At 42.1% G+C, this 19,282-nt stretch overlaps 1 protein-coding gene across 1 annotated transcript in view; it reads left to right on the top strand.

The window, feature by feature from the left end:
* NFKB1 (nuclear factor kappa B subunit 1) overlaps positions 1-19,282 on the top strand; it is a 216,852-nt gene that overhangs the window by 128,532 nt on the left and 69,038 nt on the right. Inside the window, exons 6-8 of the mRNA XM_033935869.1 lie at positions 13,154-13,302; positions 14,874-15,037; positions 15,464-15,622. Coding sequence (XP_033791760.1) covers positions 13,154-13,302; positions 14,874-15,037; positions 15,464-15,622 — 472 coding nt within the window. The remainder of the gene's footprint in view (positions 1-13,153; positions 13,303-14,873; positions 15,038-15,463; positions 15,623-19,282) is intronic.

Here is a 19,282-nt window from a genome sequence, read left to right as displayed (position 1 = left end):
AGAAAAAGATCTGGGTGTCATTGTAGACAATACAATGAAACCTTCCGCCCACTGTGTTGCGGCAGCCAAAAAAATAAACAAGATGCTAGGAATTATTTAAAAACAGGATGGTTAACAAGACTAAGAATGTTATAATGCCTCTATATCACTCCATGGTGCAACCTCATCTGATGTATTGCATTCAATTCTGGTCAGGAAAGGGAAAAGAAGGCAGGCAGCGACAGAAGTTACAGTTGTCCCCTGAGGAAGGTGATTTATTTCACCGAAACTTGGATCCTAGTTGGGACTTTGCCTTTGGGCATTTTGCTTGTTTTTAACCTTGATATAAACTGCTAATAAAGGATCTCCGACCACTCAGCTGGTTTTGACATCTCCAGTGCCTCTTTTTGTTTGGATTCAATTCTGATCGGCATATCTCAAGAAAGATATAGCGGAACTATAAAAAGTTCAAAGAAGAGCGACCAAGATGATAAAGTGGATGGAACTCCTCTCATATGAAGAAAGTCTAAAAAGGTTAGGGCTCTTTAGCTTGGCAAAGAGATGGCTGAGGGGAGATATGATTGAAGTCTACAAAATCCTGAGTGGTGTAGAATGGGTAAAGTTGATCGATTTTTTTACTCTGTAAAAAATTACAAAGACTAGGGGACACTCGATGAAGTTACAGGGAAATACTTTTAAAACCAATAGGAGGAAATTTTTTTTCACTCAGAGAATAGTTAAGCTCTGGAATGCATTGCCAGAAGTTGTAAGAGCAGTAAATGTAGCTGGTTTTAAGAAAGGTTTGGACAGTTTCCCGGTGGAAAAGTCCTTAGTTTGTTATTGAGACAGACATGGGGGAAGCCACTGCTTGCCCTGGATCAGTATCATAGAATGTTGCTACTATTTGGGTTTTTGCCAGGTACTAGTGAACTGGATTGGCCACCATGAGAACGGGCTACTGGGCTAGATGGACCATTGGTCTGACCCAGTAAGGCTAGTCTTATGTTCTTATGTACCTAAATGCAACAGGGATGCACTTTTTTTTTTTTTTTTAATTTCCTCCTATTTTATTTATGGATTTGCTTCCATCCCTTAATTTACTTTCTCAAAGCTCTTTAATGTCAGAGAAGTTGGCTTGTTGATGAATGGGTGCCATTGCCCTGAATGCTGGGACTATCTGTGTGATATGATTTATGAATACGGATAATGTCAAGGCCAGACTGATTCACCATTTTTTTTTTTTTTAACAAGTTCCATTATTTCATCTGCAGTTTTGCTGTTAATAGCCTCTTCCTTCATGTTTCCATTCAAGTATTCTGCTCTCAGTTTGGGAATGTCATATCGCTATGGTGTTACATATACCACAACGCTAGGATCAACCACCTTTTCTTCTATAAAGTCTTGGCAAAATCTCCCCTCATGTATATTCCTCGTGGTTAGCTTGAAAAGCATGCCTGTGTCCGAGGACCGAGTTTTAAAAAATGGCCAACTTTGGAGAACGCCTCCGTGCGTGTAGAAGGTAGTTCCATACATAACTGGGAGCCCCACCCATACTCCACCCCTGAGCACACTCCCCTTTGCTTACATGGTGCTTATTTGTAAAAACCGGTATTAGTAGAGTAGCATTTATGTGTCCTTCTTACACATGGGTAATTCATATGTACATGCTCATTGTAGACACTTAACAGGTACCTAGATCATAGAATTCTCCTTATGTTGGGGAACGGGGGAAGAGTAACCAGATCCATTTCCATTAATCTTGCCTGTATCAAAATTAAAAAAAAAATTTTTGCAATATAAATTCCCTAGTTTCATAATCAGATACCTGAAACTGTGATCAAACTGCAGGTAGGGATTGAATTAGATAGAAGATCACAGGAATGAATTTCTAATAAAAGATAATTAGCTAAAAGAAGCAGGGTGGAAACAGGAAGTATGCCCTGGTAGCTAAAGCTTTTTTTATGTACTAGCCTGTCTTCCTTCAATTATGGATGCCTAAATGTCCCACCTCATACTCCATTTATGTGTTTGCATTCCTTGCAAGTACACTGTCTAATTTAAGCCAGTATTTGCACCATAGCATTTACGAGACCTGCTAGCACTTGAGCAGGTATGTGACACATCCACATAAATGCTATTATTCTAAATGTTTTATGTGAACCTGGCTTATAGAATGGCTCTTTAACTAACTGTCTAGCAATGAAGAACAAAGGCAACATTTTAAAAAACTCATTTATACTAATGCCTGTAATATAGGAAATAAGTTTCTTGATTTTAAAGACAGTGATAGATTCTGACTTGGATTCAAAGGCTTATTACCAGGGCAGGATTAATTTGGCGAGGGCCCCTAGGCACACATAGAAACATAGAAGATGACGGCAGAAAAGGGCTATAGCCCATCAAGTCTGCCCACCCTACTGACCCATCCTCTTAAGTCTATACCTAGTGACCGATATTCCAGTTCGACCCTCGTAGGGATCCCACATAGGTATCCCATTTATTCTTAAAGTCCAGCACGCTGCTGGCCTCGATCACCTGCGCTGGAAGCTCATTCCAATGGTCAACCACTCTTTCTGTGAAGAAATACTTCCTGATGTCGCTATGAAATTTCCCGCCTCTGAGTTTGAGCGGATGCCCTCTAGTGGCAGAGGGTCCCCTGAGAAAGAAGATATCATCTTCCACCTCGATACGTCCCGTGATGTATTTAAATGTCTCAATCATGTCTCCCCTCTCCCTACGTTCTTCTAGAGTGTAGAGCTGTAGTTTGTTTAGTCTCTCCTCGTACGAGAGACCCTTTAGCCCCGAGATCCTCCTGGTGGCCATCCGTTGAACCGATTCGATTCTAAGCACATCTTTACGGTAATGTGGCCTCCAGAATTGTACACAGTATTCCAGATGAGGTCTCACCATGGTTCTGTACAATGGCATTATGACTTCAGGCTTCTTGCTGACAAAGCTTCTACTGATACATCCCATCATCTGCCTTGCTTTAGATGAAGCCTTCTCCACTTGATTGGCAGTTTTCATGTCTGCACTGATGATTACTCCTAGGTCTCGTTCCGCTGAAGTACAAGTTAAAGTTTCTCCATTCAAGGTGTAATTTCTGCATGGATTACCGCTACCGAGGTGCATAACCTTACATTTCCCAGCGTTAAAGCCCAGCTGCCAGGTCGAGGACCATCTTTCCAATGTAAGCAGGTCCTGTGCCATACTATCCTGTAAAGTACATTCCCTTACTATATTGCATAGTTTAGCGTTGTCGGCGAATAATGTTATTTTACCCTGAAGCCCCTGAGTCAGATCCCCTATGAATATGTTGAAAAGGAGTGGGCCCAGGACTGAACCCTGTGGTACTCCGCTGGTCACCTCCGATGTTTTAGAGAGGGTACCGTTAACCATTACCCTTTGAAGTCTTCCACTTAGCCAATCATTGACCCAAGTAGTTAGTGTTTCTCCTAACTCCATCTATTTCATTTTGCTCAACAGCCTGCGGTGTGGGACGCTATCAAATGCTTTACTGAAATCCAGGTACACGATGTCCATAGACTCTCCCAAGTCTAGCTTCCTTGTCACCCAGTCAAAGAAGCTGATGAGATTAGATTGGCAGGACCTACCCCCAGTGAATCCATGTTGATTGGGATCCCTTAGATTTCCCTCAGACAGGATCGTGTCTAATTTGCGTTTAATTAAAGTTTCCATGAGTTTACACACTATTGATGTGAGACTCACCGGCCTGTAATTCGCAGCCTCTGCCCTGCAACCCTTTTTGTGCAGAGGAATGACGTTGGCTGTTTTCCAGTCCAAGGGTACTCTCCCCGTGCTTAGGGAGAGATTGAAGAGTGCAGCTAGCGGTATCGCCAGGACATCGCACAACTCTTTGAGCACTCTTGGGTGCAGATTGTCTGGTCCCATGGCTTTATTTACCTTTAGTCTTAACAGTTCGCTGTAAACTTCACCTGGTGTGAACTCAAAATTCTGAAATGGGTCGTTCGCACTTGACTTGGCCTCTAACTGAGGACCATGTCCTGGTGCCTCGCACACAAGTACACTGGGTCCCCCTGCCCCGCCCCACCCCACCCCACTATGCGCCCAGGCAGAAACAGGAAGCTGCATCAGAGGGAAGCTTTGTGCAAGCAGCACCGCTTGCACAATTACAGTTCCCGTTGCCTTTCTTACCCGCTTTGCTTGTTTGTCTTACTTTCTGTCGATGGGGGGGGGGGGCCCACGTTGCCAATTGGGGGGGTGCATTTCCGATCGATGTTGGAGGGGTCCATCGCCGTTTGGAAAAAACAATGTTGATGCTTTCCTTCATCGGGCCCCCCTGACCATTTTGGGCCCTAGGCACGTGCCTACTTGGCCTATTGGTTAATCCTGCCCTGCTTATTACTCTGTCACATGAGCTTTCTTTGGACACCAGTTACTGCTCTGTTCGCTCCTTACATTGACCTGTGTTGAATGCTCTGTTCATGTGATAGAATAATAAGCCTTTGAGACACTTTTTTTTTAATATATATAAATCTTTATTAAATTTCCAAACTACCATAGTGCAAACAAACAATTTCAATATACATAAGTTTACACAAAATGCACATTAACTTACAGACATTAATTTATAACCATTTCTCCCCACCCCACCCCTCATCAAATAATCAGAAAAAGTACATACCTACAGGAAACCTCCATATATTCCCCGATTGAAATTCCAATGCAAAACCCTCCCCCCTCCCACCCTCCCTGGATGTGTATGCTTAAGGGTCGATAAAATAAAATAAATTATCATTCCTTACAGAACTTAATCAATGGTTCCCAAACATCCATAAATTTCTTATACCGTCCCTGTTGTACGGCTATTGACCGTTCCATTTTTGACAAAGGCATAAATGCCGAAGCACAGCTAGTGTTGAGTCTTCGAGTCTTCGCAGTGCTACAATCAATAAAGTGTATGTTGAATTTTACACCCATGGCTGAATTATTGACATCTTATCTTCACGACTCCTCTGTTGTGCTGTGCGCTAGAGAATGACACGGGGAAAAAATCTGTCCCCGTCACTGCCCCGTCACCGGCCCACCATCCTCTGCACCGCCCCGTCACCGCCGTTCCCTTCACCGCCCCTTCACCGTCACCGCCATCCCTTTCACCGCCCCGTCACCGCCACTGCCATCCCATTCACCGCCCCGTCACCGTCCCCGCTGCATCCATATAAGCCTTAGTACTGTAATATTAGGCTTATTCCTTTCTTATAAATCAAAGTTCCTGCTGCTGAACTAGAGAAAGAGATGTTCAGCTGGCAGGGCTTTGTTTATAAATTTTTATCAACACAACTAATATACTATTTTATCCTAAAGCAAAAAATAAATAAATAAATATAATTTTTTTTTCTACCTTTGTTGTCTGGTTTCTGCTTTCCACATCTTCTCATTGAATTCCTTCCATCCACTGTGTGTCTTCTCTCTGCGTCTTCCATTTGCTGTTACTGTGCCTCTCCCTTAACCCCCCCCCCCCCCAATTGGTCTAGCACCCATCTTCTTCCCTCCGCTCCCGCATAGTCTGGCATCTGTCTTCTTCCCACTCTGTCTTCCACATTTCCCTTGGGGGTCTGTTCCTCTCCACCCTCCTTCAATGTCTGTTCTATTCCTTTCCACCACCACCCTTCCCTCCCTCCTTTACCATCTGTTCCTTTCTACTACCCTTCAGCTCCTCTCGCGTGGCCTATCTACCTTCCTTCCTCTTATTTTCATGGCACGTTACAATGTAATTTGTGCAAGCCACTGGAGCCTGCAAGCTCGGTCCCTGTCCCATCCCCACAAACCATCTCGCTTCTGTGCTCCTATTTTCTCCATTTCTAATATCTCCCCTATGTATCTGTCATTGCCCCCCCCCCTGTGTCCATATACCATCCCCATGGCATGTCCCCTTTATGTCTCTGTCCCTATGCCCCATGCACATAATTTCCCCTCTTTCTGTTACCTTCCTGTGTCCAGATTTCCCCTATCTTCCTCTTCCATACCAGTGTGTCTCTTCTTTTCAACCCCATCTAGCTTTTTTCCCTCTTTCTTCCTCCCCCCACCCCTCTCTGCTTCTAGCATCTGGCTCACCTGCCTGTCCTTCCCTTTCTTTCCTGCTGTGGGGTTTTCTTTCCATCTTCATCCCCTTGGCCCAGAATCCTTTTCCCTTTCACTCCCTCCTTCCAATTTGAGCCGGGAACACTAGCGATCGCACGGTCCCCGCAGCCACTACCTGCCTGCCCAATCGATCCTAGTGTTTAGCCAGCTCTCTCCCTTCTCCTCACCTTAGTTTATAGGTTTTCTTTTTCGGCGACCTGCACGCTTTCCCAAAGAGCCGCGCACGCACGGCTGCTCAGTGTTCAATCTTCTGCTCTGCTGCAACTTCCTGTTTCCGGTAGCGTCAGAGCAGAAGATTGAAAACTGAGCAGTTGCGGGTGCGCGGCTCTCTGATAGCGTGCGGGTCGCCGAAAAAGAAAATCTACAAACTAAGGTGAGGAGAAGGGAGAGAGCGGGCTAAACACTAGAATCGATTGGGCAGGCGGGTGTGAGCTGCGGGGACCGCGCGATCCTTCATGCCTCACTGCGGGGACAAGACCATTCACCGCCCCGCGGGCGGTGAATGGCCTTGTCCCCGTCGCCGCAGCGACTGCTAGTTTTCTTTCCCGTTTTCGGCGGGTGACCCGCGGCTAAAATGCGGTGGCCGCGGGTAAACCGCCACCGTGTCATTCTCTACTGTGCGCTTCTCGTTGGTGAGACCGCCTTGGGCTTTTTTCTTCAGTGTCTGAAGATAAGATACCTATCACCCAATTAATTAATTTTTTTTTCAATTATGTGCTTATTAAAACTCATAATTGAAGCCAATGTACTAATTAAGTTAGGTGCCTAACTTAGGGCAGGATTCACTAAAGTCTCGAAATCTATTCGATTCGTGTCCTATCCGCTTCCGAGTCATTGTAGCCGATCGATTCAGTAAAGCTTTTCCATGCAAATGATTCAATCGTAAACACACCACTATTAGCGCAGAAACATCAATTGACGTGCGTGCGCACTGTATCCTTGTTGGTTTTGAAGCAATAATGCATGCGCTAGCTCTTTAGGATGCGACAATCTAGCTGGAAGGAAGGGGGGGGGAGGGATAGCTGGCCCTGAAAAGTTATATTTGATTTTGGATTTTTTTTTGTTATTTGGCACTGATATTTGAAATGTACAATGCGCAAGGAGAGCACGGGGTTAATCTGCGATTTTCTCACCATGCACTTTACAAATCCAAGATTCACTCCCGTGCTCGTTATGAGCATTCCCAAAAAAATTAAAAAAAATATTTTTAACGCTTATGTACATGAAAGTTTACATATATTTAAAAGTTTATATATATTTTGGATTTTTGGAGGTGTAGATATATATTTTTAATGGGGTTCTTAACATGCACGGACCAGTTGCTAGGCAGAAATAGTCGGCGAAGATGTAAACGACTGGTCCTCAGCAGTCGTAACTTTTTGGACATGAAAGGCCAGTCTGTTTGGACGAAATGGTTTCATGAATCGACGCGTTATGAAATTTACATGCCTTTTTACTCATTTGCATGCGCAGATCGGATCAGGTGCGGATGTGGTCTGGAGGAAGGTTAGTGAATCGAGCCGGAGTCGGAAAGTGAGCGGTTTGCTTAGTGAATCTAGCCCTTAGGCGCCTCTTTCGCACCTATCTTTAGGCACCTTTTATAGAATTTCTCTCTTAGTGCCTAACCCCTTCCCCTCCCCTTTTAAAAAAAAAACCTCAAAAGCAGGTTTTTAGCACAGCCCAGTGTGGTGAACGCTCTGCTCTGTTCCCGACGCTCATAGAGTTCCTATGAGTGTTGGGAGCAACGCAGAGCATTCAGCACACCAGCCTGCGCTAAAACCCACTTCCGCGGTTCTGTAAAATGGAGGGGGGGGAGGGTAAATGTTGGCGTTCACTGTATAGAATTATTGCCATTGTAAGCACTTTTTGTGAAAGTTTGCTGTTGGGTTGATTCAACAGCAGTGCAGTACAAAATTCAAAGGTTTTTACCAGTCTAAAATTTCAGTCTACATACATGCGGTCTGATTCGTTGAAGGTTTATGCCACTGACATAAGATTAAAACAAACTGTCAGTATATTTGTATAACCTGACATCTGGTGGCTATTAAGTTAATTTTAGTCATTGGAAAATTCAGGTGACTTTAATGTGCATTTGTGGTGGAATTGGGTTAGTTTATTTAGGAGTAATGAGAGGATTACAGAGATAAAATGAGCACGAGGCACCATTAAAAACTGCAGGTGGGAGTTGTTGTATTTGTTTAATATATAATGGGAAGAATGTTATTAAAGAGTTTTAAGGTTGTTTTATGTATTTTGTTTTACAACGTGAAATAACAGCGGGATCTGGATAGACCCTGTTGTCTCCCATGAACACCCTCCACTCCACCCACATACCCAATATTTATCAAGTCACTACACACTCTCCCGCAGCTCTGTTTATTGATCAACAATAACAAAATAACAGCCTCAACATGTTATAACATAAATTAACATAACATAACCAAGAGCTCCTCCCGAGCTACCAGATGTACTTAGTATATGGCCCTTGACCCTGCCACATCAGCAAGAGTCCGAGGGGTGGCAAGGCCCACTTGCCCCACCTGACCCCAAGGCACGGCTCCCAGCCGGCCCACCACTCATCGCCAGATGAGCCCCAGCACCAAGTAGCTCGGAAGAACTGCCATCATGAGCTACCATCACCAGCCAAAACCAGGGGCGGGCGGGTGGAAAAGCCATCCTGAAGGACCCCGGAAGGAGACGAATCCTCCAAGGTCCCGGCTATAAAATCTCGCTCCCACGTCCATCTTTTCCCCCTGAACCAATTAATTTAAATTCTCCAGGTGGGAAAATTCCTCACCCAATCCCTAGAGACCCCCCCCCCCAAACTACCTGCTTGCTTGATGGGTGACACGTCAGCCTCCCAGCCCCGTGTTACCCTTCGTCCATCGAGACAAGCTCTCGGGCTACACTTTTCAAAATCTCAATAAAAACATGATTGGGGCGGAGTTAACTTTCCAAGCTTCTATGAATATCACTTGGCTTTCATACTTCGACAGAGTTCAAAGTGGATACTCGCAGAATCGCACTCTTGCCGGCTTGGCTTCAGTATGAGAAAACTGTATTTGAGGCTCCGTTGTGGTCAATTCCTTTCACAACTGTAGGGGAGTTGGGTAAGAATCCTGTGCTTATTGCTACAAAAGCTGTCTTTCAAGAATTAGAAATAAATGTTAACATTAAATGGAGTGATACAACTTGTTTTTTGTTTTTTAAATCTTTATTGATTTTCAAAACAAATATACATTCAGATTTATCGAATAACAATACTTGTATTCTTACAAACAATGAAACAAATTACTCTATTCCCTCCCCCCCTTTCCCTCCCTCCCTCCTTATCTGGATGTGTGTAGAAAGCTAAAGAAATCCAGGAATTAAGGATTCAATCTTTCTTCTGTTTGACAAATACCTTTACTGGACGGTGACGGGACAAAAGCACACGAGACAAACGAGCGCCGACAATTCAGAGCAAGACTTCAGCGCGCCGCAGAAAATCCTTCTTTTAAAGGGCTCCGACAAGGGGTGTGGGTAGCGTTGCCTTGCGCTGCCGTGTTGGGGGGGTGTAACACCCCACATTATACTGAAAACTTAACTTTTTCCCTAAAAAAATAGGGAAAAAGTTAAGTTTCCAGTATAATGTGGGGTTACAACCCCCCAACCCCCTCCGACTCCAGCGTGATCCCTATTAAGTAAAGTGGGGGGGTTCCCCACCAACACCCCCCATTGGAGCCCTTTAAAAGAAGGTTTTCCTGTGGCGCGCTGAAGTCTTGCACTGAATTGTCGGCGCTCGTTTGTTGGCACGCGTTTGTCTCGCGCACTTAAGACTATGAACCCTACTGGACTCCAAATCTCTGTAAACCTCTTACTATTTCCAGATTGTTCTGCAATCATCCTTTCATACCTATAGTACAAACAAAGTGTTTCTCACCAAAAAGAAAAGTTCAACCTATCCCAATTTTTCCAGTTTCTAGTTATCAATTGCATGGCCACCCCCGTCATAATAATAATAAGTCTATTTTTATGTGTGTCAATTAGACTCTTTAAGTTTCAACAATGTCCCAAATAAAACCACATCATAAGACAAAGGAATAGAGACACCTAATACTATATTAATTTTCCCTCAAATTGACTTCCAAAAATTGAGTATCAACGGACAATAAAATAAAAGATGATCCAGTGTCCCGACTTCAAGATGACAGTGACAGCATCAATTAGACTTTGAATTATCCAACTTTTGTAAACACACTGGGGTCCAAAAAATTCTATATAAGAACAAGAACCAAGTTTGTCTCATAGATGCTGATGCTGTACATCTTTATTCTCCAACTCCAAATCCGTGGCCATTGTGTAGCAGAAATATGCTACTTTGTTTCTATACTCCAAATGTCTTTTAAACTTGTTTTAGGGTTTTTTTCTCCAAATATTCAGATATTAATTTATACCACTTGGCAGCCTGATGCCCTTGATAATCTGTCTGGAAACATAGACCTGGAAAGCTGTATTGATTTTTTTAAGTTGCACCAGTCAGGGAACCCTTTCTGAATGGCCTGCTTCAACTGCAACCATTTATAATCTTGAGACTTTGATATACCAAATGATTGTTGTAACTGTAATAAATCTACCATTTTCCCATTTAAAATTACATCATTTAAAGTACAAATGCCTGCCTGTAACCAATGTTTCCGGAGGATTTTAGACTCGCTGATTTGTGATCTTGGAGTTCAATCATAGGGATTGACATGTGGTTTGCTGTATCGGAATAGAAGTTAAAGCATCTATAAATTTTAACATAGTCCACGTTGAGTGAAAAATAATGTTGTCCTTATATATTCTAGGAAGCTTGATACTCACTATATGGCTAATGCTGTCAGTTAGTTTGGGTGCGGGAGTCTCCCTTCTGGTGCCCCCTCCTGAAGAAGCTCCAATTCGTGAAGCTCGAGTTGGGGGGGGGGGGTCGAGGGAAATGAAAGACAGCGTTTACTAAAGCTTTATTTTCACAAGACCGGAGCAGTTGTTTTTTAATTCTTTATTAATTTTCTAAACATCAACAGTGGGCAAGTCACTTAATCCCCCCATTGGCCCAGGTACGTTAGATAAATTGTGAGCCTGCCGGGACAGAAAGGGAAAACTGCTTGAGTATCTGAATAAATGCATGTAAACCGTTCTGAGCTCCCCTGGGAGAACGGTATAGAAAATTGAATAAATAAATAAATAGTGCAAAACACAAATATGTATACATATAATAAATCAATAAAAGCACATTAATCTTACAAATATACATCAGCAACCATTTTATCCCACCTACCCAATGACTAATCAATAGAAACACAAAATCATAGATTCTTTCTGTAACCTTTCCCTATTTAAAGTATTAATGTAAACCCCCCCCTCCTCCCACCCCCCCTGGATGTATATATTCAAAGGCCTAAAATTAAGATAAAAATAGAAATATCCCCCCCCCACACACACACACCCTTCCCTGGATGTGTGTGGAAATAAACAAAATTAAATTATAGACAAAGGACAACTATAGTGAAGTAATAAAAGATGTCACCGGGCCCCAAACCAGTTTAAATAAATTACTATGCCCCAACATGTCAGCATTTATTTTTTCATACCTATAGCTGGAGCATAAATTTGCCCACCAAAAAAGGAAAATTGAGTCGATCATAATTTTTCCAATTATGAGTTACCATCTGTATGGCTATCTTGGTCATAATTAGGAAAAGCCGGCATTTATAGCGGTCCATGGGGTATAATATGCAATAATGTTCCATATATGACTACCTCATATGTCAATGGAATTGATGATTCCAGTATGTTATTAATCTTTCCCCATATTGACTTCCAAAAGCTGAGTATCAAAGGACAATAGAACAACAGATGATCCAGTGTCCCAATGTCTAGATGACAGTGCCAGCATCTATTAGATTTAGAACTGTCCAACTTTTGCAACCTAACCAGGGTCCAAAAAGATCTATGTAACAAAAAAAACCCATGTTTGGCTCATAGATGCTGACGCTGTACATCTCATCCTCCAAGTCCAAATTTGTGGCCATCGAGACGCAGAAATATACTGCTTTATCTCAATGCTCCAAATGTCTCTAAGACTAGATTTTGGGGTTTTTATTCAAGAACTCAGATATTAATTTATACCACCGGGCAGCTTGATGTCACAAAGAAATCTGTCCGGAAGCATAGGGCCTGCAAGCTATAATGATTTTTTAGATTTTGCCAATCAGGAAAGCCCTTCTGAATGGCTTGCTTCAATTGCAGCCACTTATAATTTTGAGACTTTGAAATAACGAATGATTGTTGCAGTCGTGAAAAATCAAGCATTTTCCCATTTGAAAAAAACATCATCTAGTGTACATATACCTGCCTGCATCCATCACTTCCAGAAGATCGCAGACTTGCCAATTTGAATCTTGGAGTTTAGCCATAAGGATTGATAAGTAGATGGGGTGAGCTATAAAAACAATCAAGTATAATGGATACCAAAAACATACATAACAGACTGACACATTACAACACACTTATAGGGGAACTTATATTCACAGATTTAAAAAAATGGATATTTATATTGACATATAACAGATATGTTCTGCTTTGCCAAAAATATCGCAGAGTGGAGAGGGCCAAAAGTGGAGACTTGAACCAGAGCGGCAAATATGGAATCTTTATTAGTTGGCTGACCTGACACAGCCATGTTTTGGCACAGTGCCTGTATCAGGGATTATTGCCATGTCACAAAGCTGATTTATACTGTGTTCAGGTGATGATTGAGCCCCCCCCCCCAAAAAAAAAAAAAAATCTAGATGCTGAAAGTAGTTTGGTGCTCTGGGGAATGCTGCTCTCAGTACAAAATGTATTGCACTACTTTCAGTGTCTGGTCCGCCAATTAATAAAGACCCCATATTTGCACCTGTGATTCAAGTTTCCGCTTTTGGTTGCCTCCCACTCTGTGGCTTCCTTTGTGTTCTGTGAAGACTGTCCTCCTCTTCTCTGTTTTTCCAATAATGTTTTACAGCATTTGCTTCTCATTTTTTCCCCCCAGATTCATAATTTTGTAGGCCACGCTAAAGTCATTGTGCAGCTAGTCACCAGTTCGAAAGAGGTACGCCTGCATGCTCACAGTCTAGTGGGGAAACACTGTGAAGATGGAATATGCACAGTCCCAGCAGGACCAAAAGATATGATTGTGGGGTAAGTGTATGGCCTTGGTCAGCAGGAGGTGATGCACCCAGTGGGAAATACAAATGCCCAAAACAAAGATAGTCTTTACTTTTTTGGTTGGGGGGAGGGTGGAAGAGGTCACTTTTCCCCTATAGTTTTTTTTTAAATTGTTATTGTGTCTGCCACGCTCTTTAAGTTCTTAGGCAGATGAGCTAAGCCTACTTGTTCACGCTTCCATGAGGTTCTAAAAAAACAGAAACTTAATATTTACAATATGTATAAGAAATAGGGAGGGATCATTAAGGGGTGATAAAGAGGAAATTGAGAGTTTGAAAGAAACGGAAATATAAAAGGAGAGGAGGGAGTAGCATGAAGGAAGGAAGGAAGAAATGTCAAAAAAGGGTCTGCAACAGGATTCCTAAGTAAACAAGGGATACAGAAATGCAAGAAAAAATGAGGGGTGTCAGAAAGAAATCACTCTGACTCCCAGTAAGTGGTAAATGCTCCGATGCTTATAGAATTTCCGCACTAAAAACCTCTAGCGCAGCTTGATAAAAAGGGTGGGGGTATATAAAGTTCACACCTACACTGAGCTGACCCAGTTGTGATACCTCATCATCATTAAACACCCTAACACTCATTGGTAATCTCAAAATTAGACTACTGTAACTCACTCTATAAAAGAATAACACAAAAAGAACTTAGACGCTTACAAATTATACAAATTGATAACATAAACTAAAAAGTATGACTACGTGACACCTCTTTTGATCAACGCACACTGGCTACCCATCTCCTACAGAATAACATATAAAATTTTGCTCCTATCATTTAAAATACAGTCCAATCATACCCCCGAATTTCTAGATAAAGTTCTTATGCCCCCTTTCAATCTCTCTGATCATATAATCAAAATCTTCTAGCAATCCCCTCAATGCAAATTATATATGGCACCACCCGTTCATCTGTCTTCTCAGTAACTGCTCCAGAATTATGGAATTCCATGCCAATCCACCTAAGGGAAGAATCATAACTCAACCGTTTTAAATCTAACCTGAAAACTTTCTTATTTAGAGATGCATATGACTTATAATCTCACCCTCTCCACAACTTTGACCGGCACAGCCAGGATTCCCTCTCCCGTTGTACTTACCCATTTTCGTCTCACTCTCCTATACATTATTGTATTTCTCACCGCGAACCTTATGTTTCAGTTTGTACGTATGACGCTGTAATGTCATCGTATATTGTTTTTGAATTCTAAATGTATATTCCAGATTTTATAAAATTTAGATATGTATGCCGCTTAGAAATGTGATAAGCGGTTTAACAAATTTTAATAAACTTGAAACCTTTTACATACGTATGTTCTTGCTTCTCTTGCTTACCCATCCAAAGTTACTTGAAGTCCTAGATCTACTACAGACAAAAATCTGCCCTGGAAGAAGTTAGTGATCTTTTAAAATAAACCTGTAGCTGTGTTCAGTTTTGTGGGGACAAATCGGAGTTCTCTTCACTAGGAAAACCTGAATGAAAGAATCAGTTTGTGAATTTGTTTCTTAATGCTTTCCTCTTGCTTCTCGATGCGCGTTTCTCTCTAGGTTTCCCAACCTTGGAATACTTCATGTTACAAAGAAAAAGGTGTTTGAAACCTTGAATTCCCGCATGACAGAAGCCTTCAGAAAAGGTTATAATGCCGGACTCCTGGTGCATCGAGACCTTGATTACATACCTGGAGAACATAGTGGAGAAAGACAACTAACAGGTGAGTGAATGAAGGAGGAGAATATCTGATTTAGATAGGTTTGGAAGGTGTGGATAAGTACCTAGAGGACAAAGGGATACAGATAGGAGTAGAGGTAGGTTATAAGGATAGGATTAGAGGATTAGAGGTAAGTTAAAAAAATTAGTCTGGGACCACTGTTCAGGCGATAGGCCTGATGGGCCGCCGCTTGGGCGGACCGCTGGGCAGGATGGACCTCTGGTCTGTCCCAGCGGAGGCACCTTCTTATGTTCTTATGATTTCATGTGGAATTTGGGTTGAAATAATGAAAATTATTGTTCAAAGACCTTAAAAGTGTTGTGCACTACTGAAACTGTGAATTTGGTGCTATGGGGGGCAACCTCATGCTGCTTCAGCCATGCTTTTATTTGCCGTTATATTATATACATGTATCTCTCTGTGTTTCAGAGCGAGAAAAGGAAATAATTCGCCAGATAGCGATTCAGCAGACAAAAGACATGGACCTCAGTGTGGTGCGGCTCATGTTCACCGCCTTCCTCCCTGACAGCAACGGCAGCTTTACAAGAAAATTGGAACCTGTTATATCCGACCCCATCTATGACAGCAGTGAGTGATCTCTTTTTTTTTTAAACATATGTCATGCTAGTGAAGGTAATATATCTGCAAGCACATGAACACCATCTCAGTAATCGTCTCACTGGTGTTAACTACCACAAGCATCAAGATATTTCAGGTCCCAAATATGAGAGAATGAATGCGGAATGTATGGGGTTTAGTAGTTCATTTAATAAAGTGTGGAGCCCATTGACTACATTTGTTATCTCGCAATAAGGGTCATGTATCTCTCCTTTTCTTAGATTTCCTTACACATCCAAGGTGGGTGGGTGGGGGGAGGGAAATGTATTTTGAGGATTTAAAATACTTAATTATAATATTGTAATGACATCATATGTCTTATTGTATTAATAATTGGGAGGAGGATGGGAGAAAATGATTGTTTTATGTATTACTTGTGTAATTAATAGTGCGTTTTATGCAGTATTTTATGTTCAATTAATTGCATTGCACCGTCAAAGTTTGAAAATCAATAAAGATTTAAAAAAAAAAAAAAAAAAAAAGGATATTTCAGTTCTCAGACTCACTTCATACAAATAGAAAAACACATCAGGAAAGGAACCATATTCAGTCTTCTAGATCTCCAAAAAGTATTGGTTTTATGCTATTTTTGTTGCAGTTTTTGTTTTTGCTAGCTATGAGCTATGTCTGTAAGAGCAAGTGCTTCTTGAGCCAGCCCTGGAGTACCCTTTTGGCACAGGACTACCAGGTTCCTTGAGGCTAGGTTTGGATCCAGGGAAACATGAGTTTTCTGAAACTGAACTCTCTAGTGTAGAAGCAAGAACAGCCAGGGCTGGAGTCTGTGGAACTGGAGTTGGCAGTATGAACGCTCCTGAAACTATAACTGGAATACAAGCAGCTGGAGCCTTGAAAGCCGGAAATACAGAAGTAAAGGTAGCTGAAATCTTTGAACTAGAATGTCAGGAGCTGAAATCTTGGAAGCAGGAGAATCTGAAACATGGCTTGAAGCTACAGACCTAGGAATCTTTGGAATAGCACCCCAAACCTGAGCATCATGGCAGTTACAAAGTCTTTTAAATTGTTCAGAAGTGGGCTGTTCTCATCCAACAGGCAAGTAACCTTAGATGTGAAACTAAAAATAGCACCCTCCCCTATAAGGGAAAGTAACCTCTAAAGGGTAAAAGTTTGTTGTGCAGTGGTTAGAGCTACAGCCTTGGCACCCTGAGGTTGTGGGTTCAAACCCTGTGCTGCTCCTGGTGCCCTGGGCAAGTCACTTAATCCTCCACTGCCCCAGGTACATTAGATCTCCAGGTGATTGAAAGTGAATGGACGTGGACCAGAACCCCAACACTCATTCTGATTGAGCTGTATGAAAAAGGGGAATGGAGCAATTACTAGGCCCCACTCGTTCACACACTAAAGCATCATCTTTGTATAGAGGCTGCATTTCATGCCTGTCTTGCAATCTGCATAGTATGTGCCTGCTCCTTTCCAAATGTTGTGGTACAACAAGGACATTAGAACTTTAAATGTGTTTCAGTAACATAAGGTTGAGGGCTGAGAGAGAAGAATGCCCCTGCTGAGCCCAAAACACCACTTCTGAAAGCTCCTTGGAGATCCCTAAGTTTATCTGTTTTGGTTATAAGAAATGTCACCACTGAATCTTATTCCTCTGTTTTGCTCTCTTTGCACATTGATTGTAAGAGTTTTTCAACAACCAGCTCTCATATTTATTAGACATTTCTTCAGCTAATCTAGAAAGGGATAGAAAAACAGGATCTGCATCAAACGAATGAGGGAGGGTGGTGATCCACACACTGTGAGAGCAGTAGCGGAAAGGAGAAAAGCTGTAAGCCACTTCCTCATACACTTTAACCATGTATGCGGTTCATTACTTTCAGAAAAAAAACGAAACTTTAAAAACATTGCACCCACTTTTATAAATATATTCCGTTCTGACTTTATGAGCTTTATCCTTTTATTTTCCATTTCAAATTTTTCTTAGCGTTCCAGTACGAAAGCATAATGAACCTAAACACATTCCAGTTATACTAAGGAATGTATCTAGTAGTATACTTTGAATGTAAATATGTTTATATCATACAGGCACCCAAATTAAGGGCTCCTTTTACGAAGGTGCGTTAGGGCCTTAACGCGCGGAATAGCGCGCGCTAACTACCGTTGCCTCCTCTTGAGCAGGCGGTAGTTTTTCAGCTAGCGCGTGCCCTAATCTGGTGCGTGCACTAAAAATGCTAGCGCACCTTTGTAAAAGGAGCCCTAAATATCTTACAACAAGATATTCCATAGTAAATCAGAATGTGAGTACTGAAATGTAATAAGTTGAAATGATTTATTTATCTTGGGTCTCCATTTTATACTTTTTCCTCCTTCTCTTCCCTAATCACTCAGCAGAGGTCAATGTTTTCTTCCAGGCTTTTTGTAACTTCTTGGATATTTAGCATTGGCCACCTATCGGTTTTTCTTGTCCTCTCCCAAGCGCCAGAGCAAACTATTGAAGTGGAAGGTCTCAGTGTGGTTAAAACTTGTAATGAACTAGCAAGTAAAATTCAAAACGTTAACAAAGTACCTCAAAATCTGGTGTCTCACCACACAAGTCATATTTTAAGAGGATATTATTGCCACCTGCCTTTGCTCAAGATCAGGCCATCCTTTCTGCTTGTCTTGAGATTCGTCCTGTCACATAAAATAGCTGGTGCTACCATAGAAACATAAAAAATGATGTCAGATAAAGACCATAAAGTTCATCCAGTCTGCCATTCATGCCATCTACCAAGTTCTGTAATCCCTTCTTGTCCTTCTGACATCCTATGTGCTTGAGGGTTAGGACAGCTGTTTTTGTTGGTGATTCGATCATTATGTATTTGGCTGATGGGTGTGAGGATCACCTGATCACATGCCTGCCAGGTACATGGGTGGCAGACTTCACGCTCACTTAGATAGGATTTTAGATAGTGCTGGAGAGGAGCATGTAGTGCTGGAAAGGAGAATGTAGGTACCAATGACATAGGAAAATGTGGGAGGGAGATTCTGGAAACCAAATTTAGGCTCTTAGGTAGAAAACTGAAATCCAGATCCTCCAGGGTAGCATTTTCAGAAATGCTCCCAGTTCCATGTGCAGGATCCAAGAGGCAGGCACAGCTCCAAAGTGTTTGAGAAGGATGGTGCAGAGATGAACATGTTTGAGATGATGATGCAGGTATGAGGGATTTAGATATGTTAGGAACTGGGCAACCTTCTAGGAATGGGGGAGCTTATTCTGAAAGGATGAACTCCACCTTAACCAGGATGGAACCAGGCTGCTGACACTAACGTTTAAAAAGGAGATAGAGCAGCTTTTAAAATGAGATGGGGGGAAGCTGACAGTCGCCCAGTAGTGGATTGTTTATGTGAAGTGTCTTTGAAGGATACTATTGAAACAGGATATTTAGAGAGGTTTCAATAATGGTAAAAGAAAGGAGGGGAAGTTAAAAATGTGTTAGTCGGCTGGGACAGATCCCTTCTGTTCCGGCCTACCACTAGACTTCCAGAGGGGGGACAGGGTACAGAGCCTGGCAGGGAGGGAGTTTAGGGTACAGAGCCCGGCAAGGAATGTGTGGTATGGGTGCAGAGCCTGGCAGGGAATGAGGGAGGTTGGGTACAGAACCTGGTATATTTTATTAAATATATTAG

The sequence above is a fragment of the Geotrypetes seraphini genome, chromosome 1 (genome assembly GCF_902459505.1).
Source record: "Geotrypetes seraphini chromosome 1, aGeoSer1.1, whole genome shotgun sequence".
Classification (NCBI taxonomy): Eukaryota; Metazoa; Chordata; class Amphibia; order Gymnophiona; family Dermophiidae; genus Geotrypetes; species Geotrypetes seraphini.
This window is presented reverse-complemented; position numbering and strand designations above follow the sequence as displayed.